The sequence below is a fragment of the Panthera tigris genome, chromosome D4 (genome assembly GCF_018350195.1).
Source record: "Panthera tigris isolate Pti1 chromosome D4, P.tigris_Pti1_mat1.1, whole genome shotgun sequence".
NCBI lineage: Eukaryota > Metazoa > Chordata > Mammalia > Carnivora > Felidae > Panthera > Panthera tigris.
Genome location: NC_056672.1, coordinates 25885190 through 25906641, shown reverse-complemented (window position 1 = coordinate 25906641; position 21452 = coordinate 25885190). Strand labels below are relative to the sequence as shown.

Here is a 21452-nt window from a genome sequence, read left to right as displayed (position 1 = left end):
GCTTCTCCTGCCACGTGGCCTTCCTACTTGTGGTTACCTCTGCCTGAAGTGTACATTTCTCCTTTTTTTTTTTGCCCGTTAAACCAAGTTGTAGGGCTCAGCTCAAAGATTCCGTACCTCTGTCTTCCTGGAACTCTTATACCAGGTCAGATTCCTTTATTCGTAGATTCTTACAGACCTCAGGACATCTCCCTTATGACACTTATCACAGTTCTTATTTATAGATATTGAGATTATCTGATCAATGCCTGGCTCTCCAAATGGATCTTTAGTTCCACTAGGCTAAGATGTGTCTACCTTGGTGTACCTTTCCCCTCCTAGTGCACATAATAAGTCACTCAAAAACATTTGTTCAGTGAAATGACTATGCAATTCCTATTTTGATTCTCTCTATTCCATCAAGGGAATTGATCTTAAATCTAGAATAGGTGGAACAAATATGGTCAAGAGAAATCTGAAACTCAAAGGAAACGAGATAAATGGAAAGCTCAAGGTTGTATTTAAAAGAACATGTGTCTCCAGACATTGCTAAGCAGCGTCCCAGCCTACTTCCCTTGGCAGTATTAAGTTTGGCATCCACACAGACAGTGGGAACTAGGGAAACAAAGGAGCGAAGATGATAAAGCACATGGACAAATGTTGACATGATTTTCAAAAAAGGGTGAAGAAGTAGGATTCCAGAAACCTCTGATAACTAAACATGACCTTTGTCCCAGGCTGAATTTTAACGGCAACTAGTTAAAGGTGGTTGGAAAGCACTTGGAAAAGGGAGAGGTGATAACTGGGAGCAAGGACAGGTCCATTAAGATGAAGTCATAGCAAAAGATCATCCAGCGTCTGTTGGGCTGAAGACGAGGGATTGCCACGGGCATGAAGTACACTGATCTCAACAAGACTCTTGGCAAAGTCTCCGGCAGTCTCCTTGAGAGGTAGAGACACGTGGGCTGAACCCATAGCTCCTCAAACACCAGTGTGTGCACGCCCAGCTTAACACTGCCCTGCCCAAGGCTGATTCACTGTCATGCCATTTATTTCTGAGATATTCTCTTTAAATGCTCATGTATAACTATAATGATGATAGCTGACATGTAAAATGCCCGCTGTGAGGTAGGCATTGTTTAAAGTGATTTAATCCTTACACAAGCAATCTGAGAAGGCGTTATCATGATTGCTATTTAACAGTAGAAGAAATTGAGGATTGTGATCTGAAGTGACTTATACAAGGTCACATAGTTAGTAAGTGGGTTCTGGAACTGTAATTTGAACTGAGGTGGTCTGGCTCTAGATACAAGTTCTTTACACTACCTCCCAACCCCTACTTCCATGCTTCACATGCTGTAGAATGATCCTAGCCAGCAGGACTTTATCGTGACCGATGAATGAGCATCCGCTCATGGTTATGCAATGGTCTAAGGTAGAACTTGACCTATAATGCATCCACCCTTAAGGGATTCGAGGGTAGAATTCACAGGGTTCTATAAACTTGAATTGCTTCTAGTATTTACTCACAAAATCCCTCTCAAAAAGGTAACATTTCCTTCAGTTACAAACATGGACAACAAACCACAGTAGTATCAGCAGCGTATGTGAAGTTGCCACCGGTAGAAATTGGATATTTTTATATCACCTTGTTGTTGTAGATATCTCAAAACATCATTTATGTTCATCATTTACGTTCAAATTATAGTGATTATGAGACCTGCCACCAGATCGCATCATTTACTTAGTTTTAACAAAAACACATGCATTATAATATCACACTATTTACATGTTATAACTGTACTGCAGTGTAACTGTGTTCCTTTGTAACTCTTCACATTTTGTGTTATGAATTTAAAGCCTTATTTGGAGAGGGCGTCTCTGGGCTTCATCAGACTGCTGGAAGGCAGAGCCTGGTCCTGTGGCGTCCAAATTGACTTATGCCACAATGTGTGTGGTTTATGCCATGACGGCTCCCATTTATGACATGTGTTTCATGCCCAGGCAAATAGTTATGATTCATAATGGCTGACAAGAGGTAAACAAGTGATAGTTCTGGACCAACCACAAGGAGACAAAGGAAACATAGAAATGAAAATCTGCTTTCTGTGGTAGCAGCTAACATTGCCTTTAAGGGCATAGTAGTAGGAGTACAGAGTTCAGATCAGCAGGAAGTAGGGATCAAGGGAAATCCTTGGACATTCTCAAAGACCTCATAAACATCACTCTAGCCTGGGAGGGTTGGCCAACAGTGTATGAAGAGTGGCTGTAAAAATACTCATAGAAGGTAGGTCATAAATTCAGGAGACATAAAGGGAGGGAAAGTGGTGGTCAATGTATGTGTCCAAAGGCAGCGCCCTGGGACTCTTCCATAAAGATCTGAGACAGCGCTCACATTTCTAGGAACTCGTCCCAGATTCAAGGATGTTTATCTAAGACAGCATTCCCCCACACATGGAAGGTAGAGCCCAGCATATGCCACAGATTCAGCTTCATATATTTCCTACTTTCCACAGTGGCTTCTTGACAGCACTAAGTAGCAGACAGCCTTCTATACCATTTTACGAAGATGGGAAGTAAGGTTCAGAGAAATATAATGAGTTGTTCAAAGTCACACACTGCAGACATATTGCAGGTGAGAATGGATCAAGGCCTGCTGTCTGTTGGTTCCATGTTCCTTTGCATATTAGCCAGATTTGGAATCGGGAAAGATTCCAGAATCCCTCCTTAAGATCCTTAAGAAGGTCAGATTGGTTTTTTTTCTGAAGCCCCTTCCCAATCTACAAGGTTATGGTTCAGAAATTTAAAGTATCCCTTTTCCTCCTCCAGCCAATAAAGCTTTCAGACTTTGTCCTACACAGTGAGCCACTGTCCCAGATGAATCCATAATGGCCACTCTCAGCAGAGCTCTGAGAATCTACCAGATGACACTTCACCAATTGTAGGGAGAAGACAGAGGAGCCTGAGGGCATCAGGAGGTTCAGAGTGAGAAGAGTATGGTATTTTCCTTTGAGAACAGGGCTTCAGATGCCAGCTTTGCACCTGGATAAGCTGTGGCATCTCAGGAAAGTGACTTCACCTCTCCAAATATTACTCTCCTCATCTGTATTGTTAAAGAGGGGTGAGAAGGTTACATGTCAAGCTGAGAGATAAAAGGAGGCCAATAAACGTTAGTCTTCCTTACAAGACCCAACATCAACCCTCTAAGACGTTAACAAGAGTCTTTTAAGGTCACAATCCTTTCCTACAGTGAAGCCTAAAAAGTTTTCCAGAAGAAATTCACCTCTGCCCTTAAAGACGTGGGAACAATTCAGGTCTCTGGTTGCCAAAAGAAAACATGCAAATACTGGACTTAACTCACTCTGCGATTTCACTGTTGGGTAAATGTTCCCTCTCTACCCTTAAGATTGTACACCAATCCCTCTACACCCTTGCAAAACCCAGGAAGCTTTCTGTGCCATATGCACAGGCGAGGCATGAGCCCCGAGTCCTCCTCAGCCTCCGCTGCTGCTTCCCCGTCATCAGCAACATGTGAATGAACCAAATTATCTCCAGAGCTGAGGGCGTGGGCCACATAGCCAGGCTCCGCCGTCAAAGGAGCCCAGCGTCATGTTCTCCACCCCCTTAGGAGATGGCTGATGCTGTCATAGGGCTGTGAGGGAGGAAGCCAGCCTGGAAATGCCATGTAGGGAAGAAACTGTTCCATTTCAGTGTTAGGATTCTAAAATAGCTGCTAATAAAAAGCCTTCATACTGTGACACTTCAATACAGACACCCACAAGGATACCTTAACAAGCTGTTTGACTCCTTACAAGCCTTTTCTTGCTGCAGGGCCCCCACCAGTCACCCACACAGATATACAACCATGCAGTGACAGCGAAGGCCAGCAGGGGTCTGCCTAGACTGCAGACCAGCCTGGGAGACCTTGCTCCTTGCAGGAGGAAGGCATTGCTGCTCTGATGTTGGCTTGTCCAGGAGCACGTCACATCACTTCAAACCTCCTGTTTATTCTGTCTTTTTTTTTCTTTCCTCGTGTTGTCTTCGACAAAACATACCTAGAGAATGAGCCAAGCTCACCTCCTAGGATGATGGCGAGGGTTGGGGGCGGGGGGGGGAGAGGAATCCTCAAATAATATTTCATTTACCAATTTGGAGATTCCATGGTTCAAAGAATCTAGACTCTGAGGGTGAGAATAGTAGGGTATGATTGTATGGTAGTAATTAACATTTAGAGTCTTTCCCACTGCAAGTCCTAAAAATCCATTAATTATTGTAATACCATCTCCATCAGGAAAATAATGGGTCAAGTTTGAGAAAATTTTTAATAGCACCTAGCTTATTTTTAAAGCTTGATAATTAAGATCTGTTATAATGTTACCACTTGAATCTTTGCATAGATGAGCCCATGTTATGCCCTCAGCTACTTTCTGAAAATGCTGCTGATTAGGACCAGTGCCAATTCTTAAACTTAGCTACACATCAGACTTACCCAAAAAGCTTGCTAAAACTTAAAAAAAAAAAAAAAAGCAAACCAGTTTTCATCCCCTTCCTCCAAGATGCTGAATTAGTTTGTCTAAGGTGAGGTTCAATAATCAAGATTTTGACAAAAGCACTGTGAGATATTGAGGTGTGCGGTCAAGCTCAGGAGCCCAGAAGTGGGGAGCTCTTTAGTCCCAGGTAAGATAATACTGCTAGGCCTCCATTAGCATGAAAAGAATTTGTCTTACAGTCAGACATCACAAATAACTGTGTGTTTAAAAATTCTCTTAGTGGAGCACAAATTAGGATGTGATTTGTCTGCAAAGTAGAATTTCTCAGCTCCTATGTCTGTACTAAGTTCTTATGACCAATAAAATGATCAGCAAGAGAGAGACGCTGCCACAACTCTGCAGAGGGATCCATGCTATTATTTTTAAGGACTTCATGTGTGTCCAAGAATAGGTTAGGTGGCTGCAACAATCTCTGAGGGTTTATAGTTTTTCATATCTGGACAAATAGACCAAGCAGATATGGGAACTAATTACTGGAAGGCAGAATTTGTTTGTAATGTTTCTTTGTTTGTTTAGTGAGAGAGAGAGAAACAGCATTAATGGGGGAGGGGCACAGAGAGACGGGAAGAGAGAGAGAGAGAGAGAGAGAGAGAGAGAGAGAATCTCAAGCAGGCTCCACACTGTCAGCACAGAGCCCGACTCAAGGCTCCATCCTACGATTGTGAGATCATGACCTAAGCTGAAATCAAGAATTGGACACTCAACTGACTGAGCCATCCAGGTGCCCCTGGAGGACAGAATTCTAAGAAAGCTTTACAGAGTGTTGAGAGAGGAAGTCAAGTCATACTTGGATTTAGGAGTGATTTCTATCCTAAAGACCCATCATGATGGATAGCAGTGTTACTTCCACACTTCCAAGAAGAATACCATACCATCTTTCTTGGAACCTCCTTTTAGGCAGTTATAAACAGTAAGACCCTAGTGAGTGCCTCATACCGTGTGAAACATTACGGAGGTCAAAATTAGAAGATAAGCATCCTGCCCAAGAATCATGTGTAATTGGATCACCTAGTCTTGGTTGTAACTGTGGTCACATGCAATAGTCTTTAAATTCCCACCCTACCCCGCCTGCTATTCTTTCCTTAAGATCCAGGTCAAATCTTGCTTCCTCCAGAGAACTTTCTAGATTTCATTCCCACATTCCAATAAAAAACAATTTATCTCTACTCATAACATGTATCACACTATGTAGCATCAGAGTGATTCATTTATGTGTTTTCTCCTCAGGAGGCTTGTCATCTTCTTTAGGGAGCAGAACATGTCTCACTCAGTATCTACAAATTGGAAAGGCATTGCTAAGAGCAATGTATACAGTACCAGCTTGGACTAATTCATTTCTCCATCCAAGGTGTTCTGTCCCTGACCATAGGACAAAGACCGTGGGAAAATGTAAACAGTGTGGACATTATTAATATTTCAACCCACATATTTTTTCCCAAAGCCTCCTTGAACCAATTCACAATTTGATCCTAGGGAATCTCTCAGAGGTAACAGGAAAGCTAAGATAATTTCCTCTTGCTCAATACTCACTGGAGATGGAGAAAATCTACTCTCTTACTTAAGTAATAATCTTGTGTAGGCAGGAAAACTTTAACTGTAGAAGAAGTATTATGTAAATGCAAGTTATTTAATTAGAAAGGAAAACAAAAAACCTTTACAGGAAGTAGCTGTTCTAAAGAGGTGGGAGAACTTGTTTTCTTTGCTGCAGCTTATAAGTGGTTCACTAATAGATTTTTGGAATGACATATTCATCATCAAGAGAGATGGCAACTGTCTTCAACTGCTAGGCAAGATGGAGTAACAGAGAACAGATTTACCTTCTCATGCGAAATAAGTAAAAAATGGCTTAAATTCAGATGAAACAATTATTTTCAAGACACTAGATAACAGACAGTGGAGGACAATGATCTGTGAGAGATGAGAAACAGATACGATGAATCTTATGATTGTTAAGCCTAATTTGTTGAAAGAGACAGAGGTGGGGAAAACCAGATGGAGATCGGCCAGCTCCCTAAGTTCAGGAGTTGGGAGCTGGGAGTCTGGGGAGATCAAGGCAGCTAGAGTGGAAAGGACAGAATTCTGGAAAAGGGAGAGCTGTACACAGAAAGAACGCTGAAGATCTGCAGAAGGTGCCACTTGAGTATTCAGCTGAGCACTCAACAGTGCATGCACGTGCATACACTATCAATGGCTGGGAAAGAATTCTTAGCCCAGGGGATCAGTGGAAGCCCAGTGCTCACAGAAGGTCAGAAACAGTGCTGATTCCCATGAAGAGGGTGAAAACCTCATGATTCATGGGGACTTGGGTAGAGTGCCAGTAGATCTTGTCTCAGTAACAAGGAATTATTAGCTCTAAAGTAAGCACTGGTCAGTCCTGCCTAATCTTAATAGCAACACACAAAGAAATCAAACTGTTTCAAGGCAATATAACCACATTCCAGAACAAAGCACAAAAGTATTTATAGGAATGAAAAAATACCCAGTACCAAACAAGATAAAATTCACAATGTCTGGCATCCAACCTGAGATTACCAGGCATACAAAGGGAGTAGAAAAATATGACCCATCGTTAGGAGAGAAATCAACCAGTGGAAATTGATCCAAGACTGGCACACATGTTAACACTAGAAAAAGCATACTGAAACATTATTATAAATGTACTACATATGTTTAAAAAATTAACTAGAGGCATGGACAATATAAGAAAAGCCATACTGAGCTTCTAGAAATGAAAACTATAATGCATGATATTAAAAATACACTGTTTGGGAAGAATGGAAAAATAGACGTCGAAGAAGAAAAGATTATGGAACTTGAAGATACAGTAATAGAAAATATTGAAGATGAAACACACAAATAAAAGAGAATCCAAAAACACAAAAGATTTCAGTGAATCATGAGAGAGTTTTAAATGGCTTAATATGAGTCAAATTGGAGTCCCTAGGTGGTGAATAAGAGAAAGAGAAGAAATATTTGAACAAGTAATGGTCAAAAACTTTCCAAATTGATGGCAATTGTAAGGCCGCAAGTCCAAGTAATCCAAAGCATCCAAGCATAAGAAACATGAATGAAACTATAAGAAGGCACGTTCTAATCAGATTTCTCAAGACCAGGAATAAAGAAATTATTTTAAAAGCAGCCAGAAAAAAAAGAAACATTGTACACAGAGGAAAAAAGATCTCCCACTGAGAAATTCCAGTAGTTTAATTTTTTAACGATTATGTGCCACTTCCATTTATTGTTCTCAACAACTTTTAAAGGCAGGAACTCATTGCAAATAAATACATAGAGGCCACAAGGGTGCATAGGGTGAGTATGACATGATTTTCTTTACTCTTCCCAAAGTCATTCACTTTTGCTTCCTTTCATTCTATAGCAGAATCCCAGTTTTGTTTAGGTCTTTTACTGAAATGTCACACATCTTTTGGTTCCTTCTTCCCTAGAGTAGACTCCCAGTTTTGTATAGGTTTTCAGTAACAAGCCATTGATTTCTGCAAGCCTGTTCAGCACTTAGTCTTTTTTAAAAGTTTATTTATTTTGAGAGGGAGAGAGAGGGAGAGAGAGCAGGAGGGGCAGAGAGAGATGGAGAGAGAACACCAAGCAGGCCCAGCACTATCAGCACAGAGCCAGATGTGGGGCTCGAACTCATGAACTGTGAGATCATTGACCTGAGCCAAAACCAAGAATTGGACGCTTAACTGACTGAGCTACCCAGGTGCCCCATTTTTTGTTCAGCCCTTAGTCTTGCCCCACCTGTGACCAATGAGGTCACCATGAGGAGGCATCTGTCGAGGGGATGTTCTGGGAAAGACTTACTTTCTGATGAGAAGAATGTACACAAGAAGAAATTATCTGCTCCCTGAAGCCGCTCCACCCCCATTCTCCCCTAATTGAAGTTTTGATGTGCTTGGAGTAGCTGCCACCACCTTGCAGCCATGAGGAAAAGACCAAGGAAACAGCAAGTGCCAACCCCCAGCCCTGGCACTGGGTGGCCTGTGAATCAATCAGAAGCTGCCCACATATGAACTTCTTGTCATGCTAACGAAGACAACTCCCTATCTGCTTCGGCCACTGCTAGCAGCATATTGCTACCTTCCGCTAAATTCATTCTTCACTGATAGAAACATAAGATTAGAAAAGAGAAATCAGATTTGACTCCCTGCCTTGAGGACCTCAGTCCAATTTTCTTTCCTTTATACCCCAACTAACTCTTCGTCACCAGCTTTTTAAGGGGTTCTGGTGTGAGTAATGAAAAAACGTGGAATGTCACAGGCGTTAACAGCTGAAGACTGACTGCTTCAAAAAAGGGGGAGAAAGTACCTGCTGAAGATGCCTCTTAGCACTTTGAGGAATAAGAATCCAGCTGGCGCTTCCGGGCCAATGAGCTATGGCCTCCCTTCATTCCCACAGCACCTGACAGCGTATTTAATTTCTGCAGGTAGCACTTCCATGCAAAAGTGGACAGGCTAGTGACCCCAGGGATAAAGGACTCAGGAGACTAAAAAAAAAACGCAAGGGAGATTTATTCCACGTCCTGCTAACAGTCTTCATCAGTCTTCACTGGGAAATGAATGGGACCAGGGACCCGGACAAAAAATTTGCAGGCCAGTTCTTCTATGCTGGCCTTGGCCACTTTCCATACCCCTTCTTCAAAGGTCACATGGCATAGTGACATATTAAAGGCTCTAAGGAGACCTGCAGCACGGAAAATGATTACTTATCTTAGTGATTACGGATCTCTTTTCCTTGCGAACACCACCGACAGCTCACGGGCCCAGTTTGAGAGATGCTGCTCTACTCTAGGAGTGGGGATTTGGGGATCTGTTGGGCAGATCTATTTTCATAAGCTGACAAAATGCAATCTGACATGTTTCTTTCTGGCATAAAAACTCTCAGTGGCTCCCTGCTGCCAAAAGGACCAAGTCCAAAGTCTTTGGCATGGCAAACAGGTACCCGCGAAATCTGATAATAGTCTCAATAGCCTACTTTGTTAGCCTGCCTGCAAAGATTGCATGCAAAAGAGCCCCCATTCCCTGGCCACACACCATGGTGTTTACACTGCCATCTCCTTCCATTGCTCCCTCCCATGCCAACAATGTCTCCCTCCCCACCTGGCGTGGGTCCTCTTGCCAGAAGAACAATTTGGGGTTCATATTTTATATGCTAGCTCAAACGTCACACCTCTGTGAGCCCTACTCTGATTCCCAAAGTAGGTAGGTGGCTTCCTCTTTAGTGTACATGTCTCTTTTACAGCATTTATCACAATATCACGGGTCTGAGATCTCCTCCGAGTCACAACCCATGTGTCTTTTTTATCTGGATGCCTTTAGTATCTAGTAAAGTATCTAGCACATAGTAGCTGCTTCATACATGTGTGTCGAACAAATGAATGAATGAATGAATGAATGAAATGACACCCACCCTCTTGCAACACCAAAGCATATGTAACAGGCTCTTAGGAAGGCTTGAATACAAATTAAGCCAATTTAGAATCTTGAGATAATTTATGCAAATCTAGTTTAATATAGAATTAGTCTGAACTCAATGTTCTGATTTCTCCCCGGCAGACAGGTTCCTCTGAACTGTGCTCTCTCTGAGTGTGGTGCAAAGCATAAATTGAAGATGATTTCATAAAGTAAACAAGCTCTTAAGTTTCTGGGGCCACTTTAATCAAAAGACGTTAAATGGCAAGGTCTACAAGTGGTCCTGTGGAAGTTGAGTGATTGTGTATCATGTATTAAGGGGGAAATTAAGGAAATGATGTATGCAAGAAAGAGTTAATGACATTCCTCTATTGGGAAGGGACTGTGTTGCCTCTTAAAATGAACAATGTGCCTGGTTTCAAACATTCTAGGAGGAGTATACCACAGGAGATTTTTTTTTTCTTTCTTTTCTTTTCTTTTCTTTTCTTTTCTTTTCTTTTCCTTTTTCTTTTCTTTTCTCTTTTCTTTCTTTCTTTCTTTCTTTCTTTCTTTCTTTCTTTCTTTCTTTCTTTCTTTCTTTCTTTTTGTCTTTCTTTCTTTCTTTCTTTCTTTTACTATAGTGTAAGTGCAAATAAGTTTTAGCTCTGGGATCTCTACTGAAAAGATAAGGACATGCCTCTCTCCCTACTTTTACTTCCTGAAGCCAGGGCTCCCAGCCTCAGGGCCAGGCCCATCTGCAAATCTGAGTATCTTCTTTATTCTACAGGGCTAAAAAGTCACACTCATAAAGGCATTTCCTGATTCATGTCCTGTTCAACAATCATGCATTGGCCACCTAGTATGTGCCCTACCCAGTGGCGGTCTCTATGGTTACAAAGATGTGTAAGACTTGTCCTCTTCCTGCTCCCATGTTAGTGAGAAGACACATATATGCACAAATTTCCATGATGCAATGTGCTTATGCTGTGATATTTATTTATATATTGGTGAGAATGCATTTATTAATGAGATACATTTTTTAAAAACTTGAGTATAGTTGACACATGTTTTGGGTGTATGTAGCATAATGTATAAACTTGTCACATCACTATGCTGTAATGCTTATTTATATGAAGTGTGGAGGTACTATGGATTTGTGAGTGATTATTCTGCTTGGAGGAAATCAGGGAGGAGGGGAAACAGGAATTGTGTCTTAAGAATTAGCAGGTGGGGGTAGCTCAGTCGGTTAAGCGTCTGACTTTGGCTCAGGTCATGAGCTCACGGTTGGTGAGTTCAAGCCCCGCGTTGGGCTCTGTGCTGACAGTTTGGAGCTTGGAGCCTGTTTCGGATTCTGCGTCTCCCTCTCTCTCCTTCTGCCACTCCCCAGCTTGCACTCTGTCTTTGTCTCTCTCAAAAATAAAAAATAAATAAATAAATAAAATAAAATAAAATAAAATAAAATAAAATAAAATAAAATAAAAGAATTAGCAGATGGGGCGCCCAGGTGGCTCAGTTGATTAAGCGTCTGACTCTTGATTTCATCTCAGGTCATGATCTCATGGTTCCTAAGATCAAGCCCTGCATGGAGCTCTGCCCTGACAGCACCCACCCTGCTTGGAATTCTCTCTCTCCTCTCCTTTCTGCCCCTCCCCTGCTCACGTGTTCTCTCTCTCTCTTGAAATAAATAAACATTAAAAAGATAAAAAGAATTAGCCCGCATTCACCAGGGAGATTCAGTGCTGTTCTCCATAAAGGGAATGACGTTGGTATTTTACACAATAAACCACTAAGCACATTTGTGGAATGAATCAAGATTGATCAATCAATCTATCAATCAATCTATCAATTGATCTTTCTAGAAACACTCATATTGCACAACAAAATTCCTTAAAAACTAAACACATTCTTCTCAATACCAAGGTATGAAAGTTAACGCTTGATTATTTCTTATGTGTTTCTCTGGTTCTTAAGTTATGTAAACCTTCCCCTAGCCTCTGTGATTCAGGACTTTATTTTCCAGTTGATACTGACATTCAGATCAGTTCTTCTAGCTACTTGTTACATTTTCTGATTTTGGTACAATCCATCTTCTTTTCTTTCTGCAGTTAATAAATTGGTATTGAGCACCTAAAGATGATTTCTTAGACGTTGTTGCTGGTATCACTTTAATACTTTAGGATTCTGACCATGGCCTTGCTTAGCCCATATATACTCACTTGCCTTTTTAAACGTCCACCATAAATTAACTTGCCTATTCTGCTTCCTTCTTTTTTCTCCTTAAGTGGAAGGTGAATTAAAGGATGGTCTCTCTTACCTCCTCAACATAAAACTAAACCCCAAAGGGGAACAGGATTTCAAAGTTAGGATTTCAGATCTTCAGGGCTCTCTCCTCACCAATAGATCACATTCATTTTAAGCACACATTGGACCCAAAGAGTGAAAATCACCAAGGTGCACTTCAGGAAAATTTCAGTGGATCCACTGTGGCTCAGCAATGACCAAGAAGAGTGAGCTCCTCGGTTTCCAAAAGGCAGAATGTGGCAGAAATCTGGTTCAGATGTTTCCTAAATGCTAGGTTTTGCCAGTGAAGGGAAGGAATAAAAACCAAATAAAAGACTGGTACTGCAGAGCTGCTAATGAAAACAATTCAGAGGACATAAATGCTAGAGTAATTTTGAACTCGCCATATCAGGCTGGTTTCAATGCAAATGTACTGTTCCGATTTCTCCCTTCCTCGGGAGGATATAATTAGCTCAGCTGCAACAGGGTGGAAGCCTTGAGGCAGCCGTTTCCTGGGGCAGCCAGCTCCCCCATGATGGAGGAACAGCTGCCACATGCCTCTCCTGCCACGGATTGCACGGAGCTGTGGCCACCCCACCAGGTTGCTCATAAGCCACCACGAGCAGAAGGCTCAGGTTGCCAGGGGGATTGGCTCTTGCTTAAAGATAAGGGACATGTTGCTCCTCAACCTAGTTGACTCCAGGACTAATCACCATTCTTCCAGAGAAGATAGCTGTGGCAGACACAAAAATCCTTCCCTGCTGTTGTGGCGGAAGAGATTCTTAACATAGGTGATGACGGCCCCCACCAGCTACGGCAGTTCCTCCCCTTGGGGTCTGATGCAGGCTCTTGGAGAGGATAGGAAGTAAATAATGAAGGGAAACACACTTCAAGTGCTGGCCCAGGAGAAACCCAAACTCTAAAGAAAGCACATTCCCCAGCTACAATGACAAGGAGGATGAAAACACACCATGTTGGGAAGGGGATAAATGGCAGGGCCTAGAGAGGATCCGACTGGTGGAAAGCAAGAGTGCTCTGGGAAACAGCCATTGCAAGATGGCACTGGAGTTCACCTGCAGAAACAGCAACAGCTTCTTCTTGTCCATTTGGCAGACTCAACAGAATGGAACCCACTGATTTGCTTTTGATATTTTAATAAGCAAAAACATTCTACAAATGAGTTCTAGGATGATAAATACTTTCATGGAACCAAAAGGTAAACAAGAATTTGTTTTCTTACTATCAAAATTGTCAGGTCTTACATCCATCATCCACTTTCTTACCCCCTTCTGCCCACCCCCACCTATAGCAAAGACCAATGTAAGGCTGGTTCTTCTTCCTCATCTGAAGGATGAACAGGCAAATGGACATACACATCCTGCAGCCACCACTGAGTACTGATCATGATGGGAACAGGGTGGGGGGTGGGGTTAAAGAAATGTGACATCTGAAGCACATTTGCTAATGACTAGGATAGTTCCAAGAACATTCAACAAATAACGAGACTGGGAATCGTAATCTCTTCTAATGAATTCAGAAAAAAGTACTTCGGGAAAATGTCTCCTAAGCGGTGAATTTTCTTCTAAACAAATGTTAACAAAATAAGATAGATGACAAACAACAATACTTTTATAATGCGTACATAATCCAGACTAACTTCTTACGTTCATAATAATGGTCACTATTTTACTAGTATTTTCCTTTTTGGGTGGTTTTTTTTGAAGAGATGAGATATAATTTATGTACCATAATCTTTACCTTTCTAAAGTACACAATTCAGTATGTTTATAAATATACTAGATAACCACCACCACTATGCACTTCTAGAACATTTTCGTCACTGCAAAAAGAAACTCCACATCCAGAAGAAGTCACTCCTCATTCTCTATTCTCCCAGCTATTGGCAACCACCGATCTACTTTCTGTCTCTTTGGATGGGCCTCTTTTGGACATTTCATATAATGGAGTCACATATGTGACCTTTTGAGTCTGGCTTCCTAATTTACCATAATGGTTGCATTAAGGTTCATCTGTGTTATAGCATGAATCAGTACTTCATTCCTTCTTCTTGGTCAATAATATCCCATTGTATGGATCACCACATCTCGCTTAGCCATTTATCAGTTGATGGGCACTTAGGTTGTTCCCACTTTTTACCTATTATGGACAATGCTGTTATGAACATTTATGTACACGTTTTTGTGTGAACGTATGACTTCAGCTCTCTTAGGGACATACCTAGGGGTGGAATTGCTGAGTTACACCATGAGTCTGTGTCGAACGTTTTGAGAAGCTGCCAAACCATTTGCCCAGGCAGCTGCACCACCTTGCATCCCTACCAGCAGCACGAGGTCTCTGATTTCTCCACATTCCTGTTAACACTTGTTATTGTCTGCCTTTATTACAGCCATCCTGGGGAGTGTGAAATGGTATCTCACTGGGGCTCTGATTTACATTTCCCCAATGACTAATGATGTTGAGCATCTTTTCATGTGCTTATCGGCCATTTGTGTATCTCCTTTGGAGATGCCTCTCTTAAAAAGTTTGCCAATTTTTTAAATTGGGGGCTTTATATTCTTACTACTGAGCATTTCTATATTCTTCCTCTGATTTCTTTTTTCTAGAGGTTGTAGAAGGGGACAATGGACTCCACCTGGCCCCGTCCTGGCTTTGGGAATGAAGCATGATTTTATCCATTTGGATCAGGATAAAGTTGAAAAACATTTATTGAGTACTTATTTTGTGCCAAGCATTCTAAGACCTTTATTGACTTACTGCTAAAGAGAAAGCTGTTGCTTGGGCCACATGCTTTTCCCTTCGATGTTCAATCAGATCATTAAAGCTTTTCTTTAGGGAAGCACTCATGTGGTTCTTCATCTCTTGAGACCAAGAGATGTCCCCTACCCCTCCTCTCACCAAAGGAGCAGAGCTAGCAGTGGAGATGCATCCACTGGCAGGTAATATCTCCTGCCAAAGTTTAGATATCTAGAACAGACTAGTCATCCCTAGACTCAGAACAGGTGCTTTGAAGCTCCATTTTAAACATCTGAAGTTAAGACCATGCTCACGTTTCCTACAAATTCACCCAAGAGACTCCTTTTCAATTTGGTTCCCACTCTTCCTTTGCCCCACAAAGGAATGTGTGGCAATGCTGTGGGCAATGCTTCCCAAGGTGACCAAAGGAGGAAACCCCACAAAACAATCTACAGAGGAATATGCAGGAGAGCAATGGATTCATTTTCTTAGACTACTTGTAGTGATGTTGGCTTAGCTAAAATGCAGAGGCATGAGAAGTGAGTAACGCTGCAAAGAGGGGCACAGGAAACAAACAGACAAGGCTCCTCAAAAGTAAATCATGAAGGGATGAACAAAGGTAAGGAGAGGCATTCTCTCTACCAGTCCTACCTTATTATGAAAGCTAGCTGAGTTCTGTGTTTTACCTTCTTAGGCTCTGTACACACACCACATTTATTCCTCTTCCTTCCTATTCTCTTTCTCTGCCCTTGAAAATCAGGTAAAACCACAAGGGAAGCAAATTGAGGGTTTGACGTGGTAGAACACCACTTCAAACCTTCACTTTAATTATCATGACTTCAAGGTTTCCAGAAATGTCCTTTTCCTCTCCTACCAAGATCCAAATCCACCTTGCCAAGGGGACCAATTCCAGGTGATCAGGGGATTTGAGTTGTTGTCTATAACTCTAGCCCCCAGTGCTTCAAGTGCCGGAACCCCAGCCAGGGGTGGCACTATTCAGTAGGAGGCAGAACAGAACCTCTTCCATCTCACTGAGAAGGCCACCAGCTACCCCACTTTCCACCAAGATGGCTCTGGGTGGTAACTTCCAAGGTCTACCATGCTATTATTTATGTGAACAAGTTCATCTTCAGCCACACCTCAAACAGAGACTCCAGGAGTAATTTCACGGAATCAAACCCAAACCTCAAAACCCTTTAACCTCATGCCAACCAGGAATTCTCCCAAGCCCTGGGGCTCCCCTGGAGGAACCATTCATGGTGAGGGCTTTTCTCTTGGAGATATCACACACCACTCTGGAGAGCCATGGAAGCCACAGGATGGGTTTTATTGGCTGAGTTGTGTTCCCTCCAAATGTGAACCCCCAGTGCCTCAGCATATAACTGTATTTGAGACAGGGTCTTCGAAGAGGTGATTAAGTGAAAATGAGGCTGTGGGTGGGGCCTTCATCTAATCTGATGGTGTCCTTATAAGATGAGGAACTTTAGACACAGAGAGAGACACCAGGGATGAGCACGCAGCAAAAAGACCATACGAGAAAGGCACTGTCTGTAAGCCAAGGGTCAAAGCAACCCTGTCTTCACCTTGATCTTGGACTTTTAGGCTTTAGAGAAAATAAACGTCTGTTGTTTAAGCCCCTTGTCTCTGGCATTGCGTTACAGCAGCCCCAGCAAAGGAATACAAGGGCCTCCCAGGGAAAGAGGGCCCTGGGGGCTCCCGGTGGGCACAGCCACTCACCCTGTAGTAGTCAGTGCTGTACACGTCCCGGGACATCCCGAAGTCCCCGATTTTCACCAGGAGGTTCTCACCGACCAGGCAGTTCCGGGTGGCCAGATCTCGGTGCACAAAGTGTTGGGACGCCAGGTAGACCATGCCCGCCGCGATCTGCTGGGCGATGTGCAGCATCTGGGACTGCGTCAGCTCTGTCGGCGGGTTGCCTTCGGCCATCAGCACAGCGTCAGGCCCGTGGGCCCTGTGGAGGACATGGAAGGCGTTGCTGGATCCCCAGCTTTTTCCTCCAGGGGCCCTTTGTTCCCATCAGCTGCTGGGGCTCAAGGGCTGCGTGACTTAGCTAAAGAGGGGGGAAGGATGCTTCACCCACAGGTGCACCCCTAAAGCCTTGAGAGCACCCAGGCTTCATTTCCCAGGGCATCTAGAATTCCCAGGACCATGTGGACCTGAATGGTACCCTCCTCAACACACACACAGAGGTGTACATTTTAGGGGCTCCAGAGCTGGGCTAGGGCCAGGCACTGGCCAGAGCCCCTGACCCTGAGAAGCAATGGAGAAAGAACATAAGGGGAGAGTTTGGCTCTCTTGAAGCAATGGGTCATCGTGCCTTAGTGGGAACCCCAGCCCTCCCCTTTCAGCTATATGCTTCGGCCAAGTGCCCCCGACCTGGGCCAATGCCTCTAAAGTGACCCCACCAGGGCCAGAGCTCTTTCAAGCTGCCCTCTCTCTTTCAAGCCCAACTGAGCAGAATGTCAGGGCACCCTCAGACATCATTCCCTGTGACAAATCCCATCTCCTCCTGCCCACCCCTCCCCCCACCTCCAGCTCGGCATGTGCACTGGCCACCACATGGAGAGCTTTTTGAACCACAATACATTGATCCTTTTACTGGGCTGAGTTTTATCATTTCCACTATGGAGGGGGGGGAGGGTGTAGAGGGAGTATGGTATTTTATATCTTCTTTTTCTTACTTTTTTTTAAAGATTATTTACTTAGAGAGAGAGAGAGAGAGAGAGAGAGAAAGAGAGTACAAGCAGGGAAGGGGCAGAGAGAGAGGGAGACAGAGAGAATCCCAAGAAGGCTCCACACTGTCAGCGCAGAGCCTGATGCAGGGCTCAATCCCACAAACTGTGAGGTCATGACCTGAACGGAAATTAAGAATCGGATGCTTAATGGACTGAGCCACCCAGGCGCCCATATCTTCTTTTTCTTCTGTCTTATGCACTTGGCCTTTTCCCAGTTGTGTGATGACTTAAGGTATCTAAACACTGGCATGTGCTTTTTTTGGGGGGGTGGTCCCACAGTGAGGATGTGCCCTCAGCCCCGGCAGTCCCCACTCTGGAATCCTGCCAAGACCAGTGTTGCTGCCCCTGATGGCTCTGTAGAGCAAAGAGTAAAGGGTCCCTTTCTTCTAGAAGCTTCTGTGGAGGGGTCAAAGGGGTTCTCCCTCCCAGAGGCAAATAAGGGAGATTTCCTTCAAGACAGTTGGAAGCACTCAAAATAAATATAGAAGATTTTAAATGGATTTTAAAGTGGACGACCCCACCTGCAGTGTTCCAGAACCGTATGAGAATTTGCAAATAAAAGAGGCTGAATGATCCCAGAACTCTCTGCTCCTTCTGTCTCTTCGTACCACCCAGACCTACCTCAGTCAGATGGTCTCAAACTGCGGGTGGAAGTGCCTCCTTCCTGGCTCCAGCCCACAGCGATTCCCCTTTTCTGGATTTCCAAATCTCTTACTCTCGTATTCCCTTAGAACAAGCACTGGAGGGGCACCTGGGTGGCTCAGTCGGTTAAGCGTCTGACTTCGGCTCAGGTCACGATCTCACGGTTGGTGAGTTCGAGCCCTGCATCAGGCCCTGTGCTGATGTGTGTGCCCAGCTCGGAACCTGGAACTTGCTTCGGATTCTGTGTCTCCCTGTCTCTCTGTTCCTCCCCTGCTCACTCTCTGTCTCTGTCTCTGTCTCTCTCTCTCTCCTCTCAAAAATAAACATTAAAAAAAAAAAAAAAAAAAAAAAGAACAAGCACTGGACAAGGAGGAGAGGAGTTTTCCAGCACCAGGATCTAGGGAAGCTTTGAACTTGTCCGGTCTGTAATTTCCCATCAGTCAAACATACAGATATTAGGCTGGGTGATCCTGTAGGTCCCTCATGTCTCTAAATATCTGCGTTGAAACATTCCCAGGGAGGGGCTTCCTGTTTTTGTGCAAGGAGGTTCTGGTGCCTGTCACCTCCACTCAGACCCAGCCCCTAGTGCCTCCCCGTTGTAGCACTGAGGAGCAGTGTGGGGAAATGCCCTGGGGCTCTGTTCAGCTCAAAACCTCTGGGCAAGGCTCAGGGTATCCAAACGGAATTTGAATCCCATCCTAGCACACTAGCTGTGACCTCAGGTGACCTGCAGAACCACTCTGGACTGTCTCCTCATTCTGTAAAGAGGGGGTACCCACCACACCCTCCTAAGCTTACCAATACGAGCAATAACTGAGAGCTTGCTTGGGCTTTTGTGCAAAGCCAGCACTAAAGATTGCTCCAATGTTGTTCTTCCCAGCACCCAAGGGGGCCAGGGAAAGAGGGGAAAGTGGGAATGTTGTCTCTTATTACAGGACTCAAAGCCCTGACTGTGACTTCAATACCAGCAGAGAGACCTAGAAGAACACACAAACTATGAGAAATCCTGAAATATCCCGAGAATCTAGGCCAGGATGGAATCTCCTTCATGGATCTAAATCAAAGAGTGAAATAACATTGCCGATTTGCCAGGAATCTAGACCCTTCTAAGAATCTATCAGTTGCAAAGTCTCCAGAGAAGACAGAGGCCAGTGCCATAGGCCACCTGTGCACAAAGCCCCATGCTCCAGCCTTACCCTCCGAAGGCCCCAGAAAGCTGTGACTCCCCAGTGCCTTCTGCACTCTCTGATACCACGTGCAGGTTGGGGCAGGCTCTGGCATGCTAAATACTCACATGCTTGCTTGTGAGTATTTAGCAGGACTCCTTGTAATGGGAGACGCCTCTGCATGCTTTCTTGGAGCAGAAAGTCCTGCTGTAAGAGGGCAGGTGAGTCTTCTAACCAAGTTCTCAAGAGGAGTATAAATGAACTTAACACAGCAGCTCTCTGCTTCACTCCTCAGGTGACCCTGCAGCTCTTAGAAATCCAACCATGTTTACCTCTTCCAGGAGAACATGCCTTAAGAGGGGAAAAACACCAGTAGCACCCTGCTTGAGGAGCGGGAAGGCTCAGTGGGCTTCTAACGGGGGAAGCTGTTCACCGTTCCTCCGCTTATTCTCTCCAAGTGTGGGTTACAGCGGGCACTTAGCCACACTGTCTGGCTCCAGAATGCCACGGCACACTACCTTCCTTCTGAGTTTTATCAACAGCTACCCCAAGAGGAAGTATTGCAGTGCTCTATGGGTTTTGCAGCCAGGGTCTGTGGGTTTGGATCTCAGCTGTGTCACTCACCAGCATCGTGACCCAGTTTTTTGGACCATAAAATGGGAATAATGGTAATCATAGTTTATTAAGTTTATGCAAGTTAAACCACTTAAATTGCTTAGAAGGCTCAATAATATTAGCTGTTATTGCTTGGAAAAGCCTTATCTCTCTTCCTCTTGTTGGAAAGGAATTCTGGAGAGATTCCAATAGGCAAAACTGTCATCTCCTTGCCAGCAAGAACTATGTTTTACTCCTCATTTCCTGGCCAACCTAGCAGAGGACTTGGCCATGTTGGTACTCAATGTATGGCTTCGGGGTGAATAAAAAGAGTGAGAGGAAATTGTAGACATCTGTCTTTATAGGCCAGTGCCAATGATGCTTGGGGACATGTTCATGGTGGTTTAGGGGCTAGACTCCCTTCCAGAAAGGGAGGACAGACTATAGTTCAGAGCACATTATTGTGCCTAAGAACCTGATTCTTGGCATTGAATACCTCTTGAAACCAGAGTTCATCAGATTCTGAGATCAAGCAGAAGAGATTCCTAAAAATCAGGTGCCTGCTTCTTCTGGAAGCAGGAAGGAGAGCTAAGGAGAGGTTGGTTGAGCCAAAAGCGAAAGGATCAACACATGCGTGTGCACGCGCACACACACACACACTTGGTTACATACGCATGCATACACGTATGTGCACACGCAGTGTGAGCTCACAGAAGCATTTCATTGCATATGGGTGAATACGTTTGGTTGTATTATGCTACAGTTTTTGGAAAGCACCATCTTTAAATAGACAAGTAGCTGAGATCATGGGAACAAGGGAAAAATACTTCTAGGAGCAGCTAATTTTCCTCCTTTCACATCAGAGCTGAAAGACAAAAGCTACCATCATCATCTCTTATCACCTACAAGAAAAACCTTGCAGGCACAGAGTAGTGCATCAGGATGATGGTCTCTGAACACCAAGTGTCGGCTACACATCCCTAATTTCACTGGCTTTCCTCCCCCCCACCCCCAACAATTGTAAGCAAGGCAGAGCATGGGGACCCATCCCAGCAAGAGGACTAAATTGCACACATATTCATGAGGCTAGAGACGGCAAAAGTGATCCAGAAGGTGCAAACCACATGATGGCATTTTCTAAGCACAGAGGTACACTGCCCCCTCCACTGTTCTCACCGTGGTGGACTTATTATGTAAACAGCACAGTTTCTGAATCTTCCAGGGGCTGCACGAAGTGACTACCTGGTGCCCTTTTCTGGGGAAAGCCCTTTCCAGCACCCCCAGAAACTGGAGAAGGATAGAGAGGTGTAGGTCACCGTAACACAAGAG

At 43.9% G+C, this 21452-nt stretch overlaps 1 protein-coding gene and 1 long non-coding RNA gene across 2 annotated transcripts in view; one reads left to right on the top strand and one right to left on the bottom strand.

Annotated features, from left to right (window-relative positions):
- Positions 1 to 21452, bottom strand: part of NTRK2 (neurotrophic receptor tyrosine kinase 2) — a 331706-nt gene that overhangs the window by 46266 nt on the left and 263988 nt on the right. The window contains exon 15 of the mRNA XM_042963894.1: positions 16703 to 16937. Within this exon, the coding sequence (XP_042819828.1) occupies positions 16703 to 16937 (235 nt within the window). The remainder of the gene's footprint in view (positions 1 to 16702; positions 16938 to 21452) is intronic.
- LOC122233014 lies at positions 2078 to 3330 on the top strand. The gene is made up of 2 exons (XR_006210426.1): positions 2078 to 2266; positions 2809 to 3330. It is a non-coding gene; the product is annotated as an uncharacterized LOC122233014 (long non-coding RNA).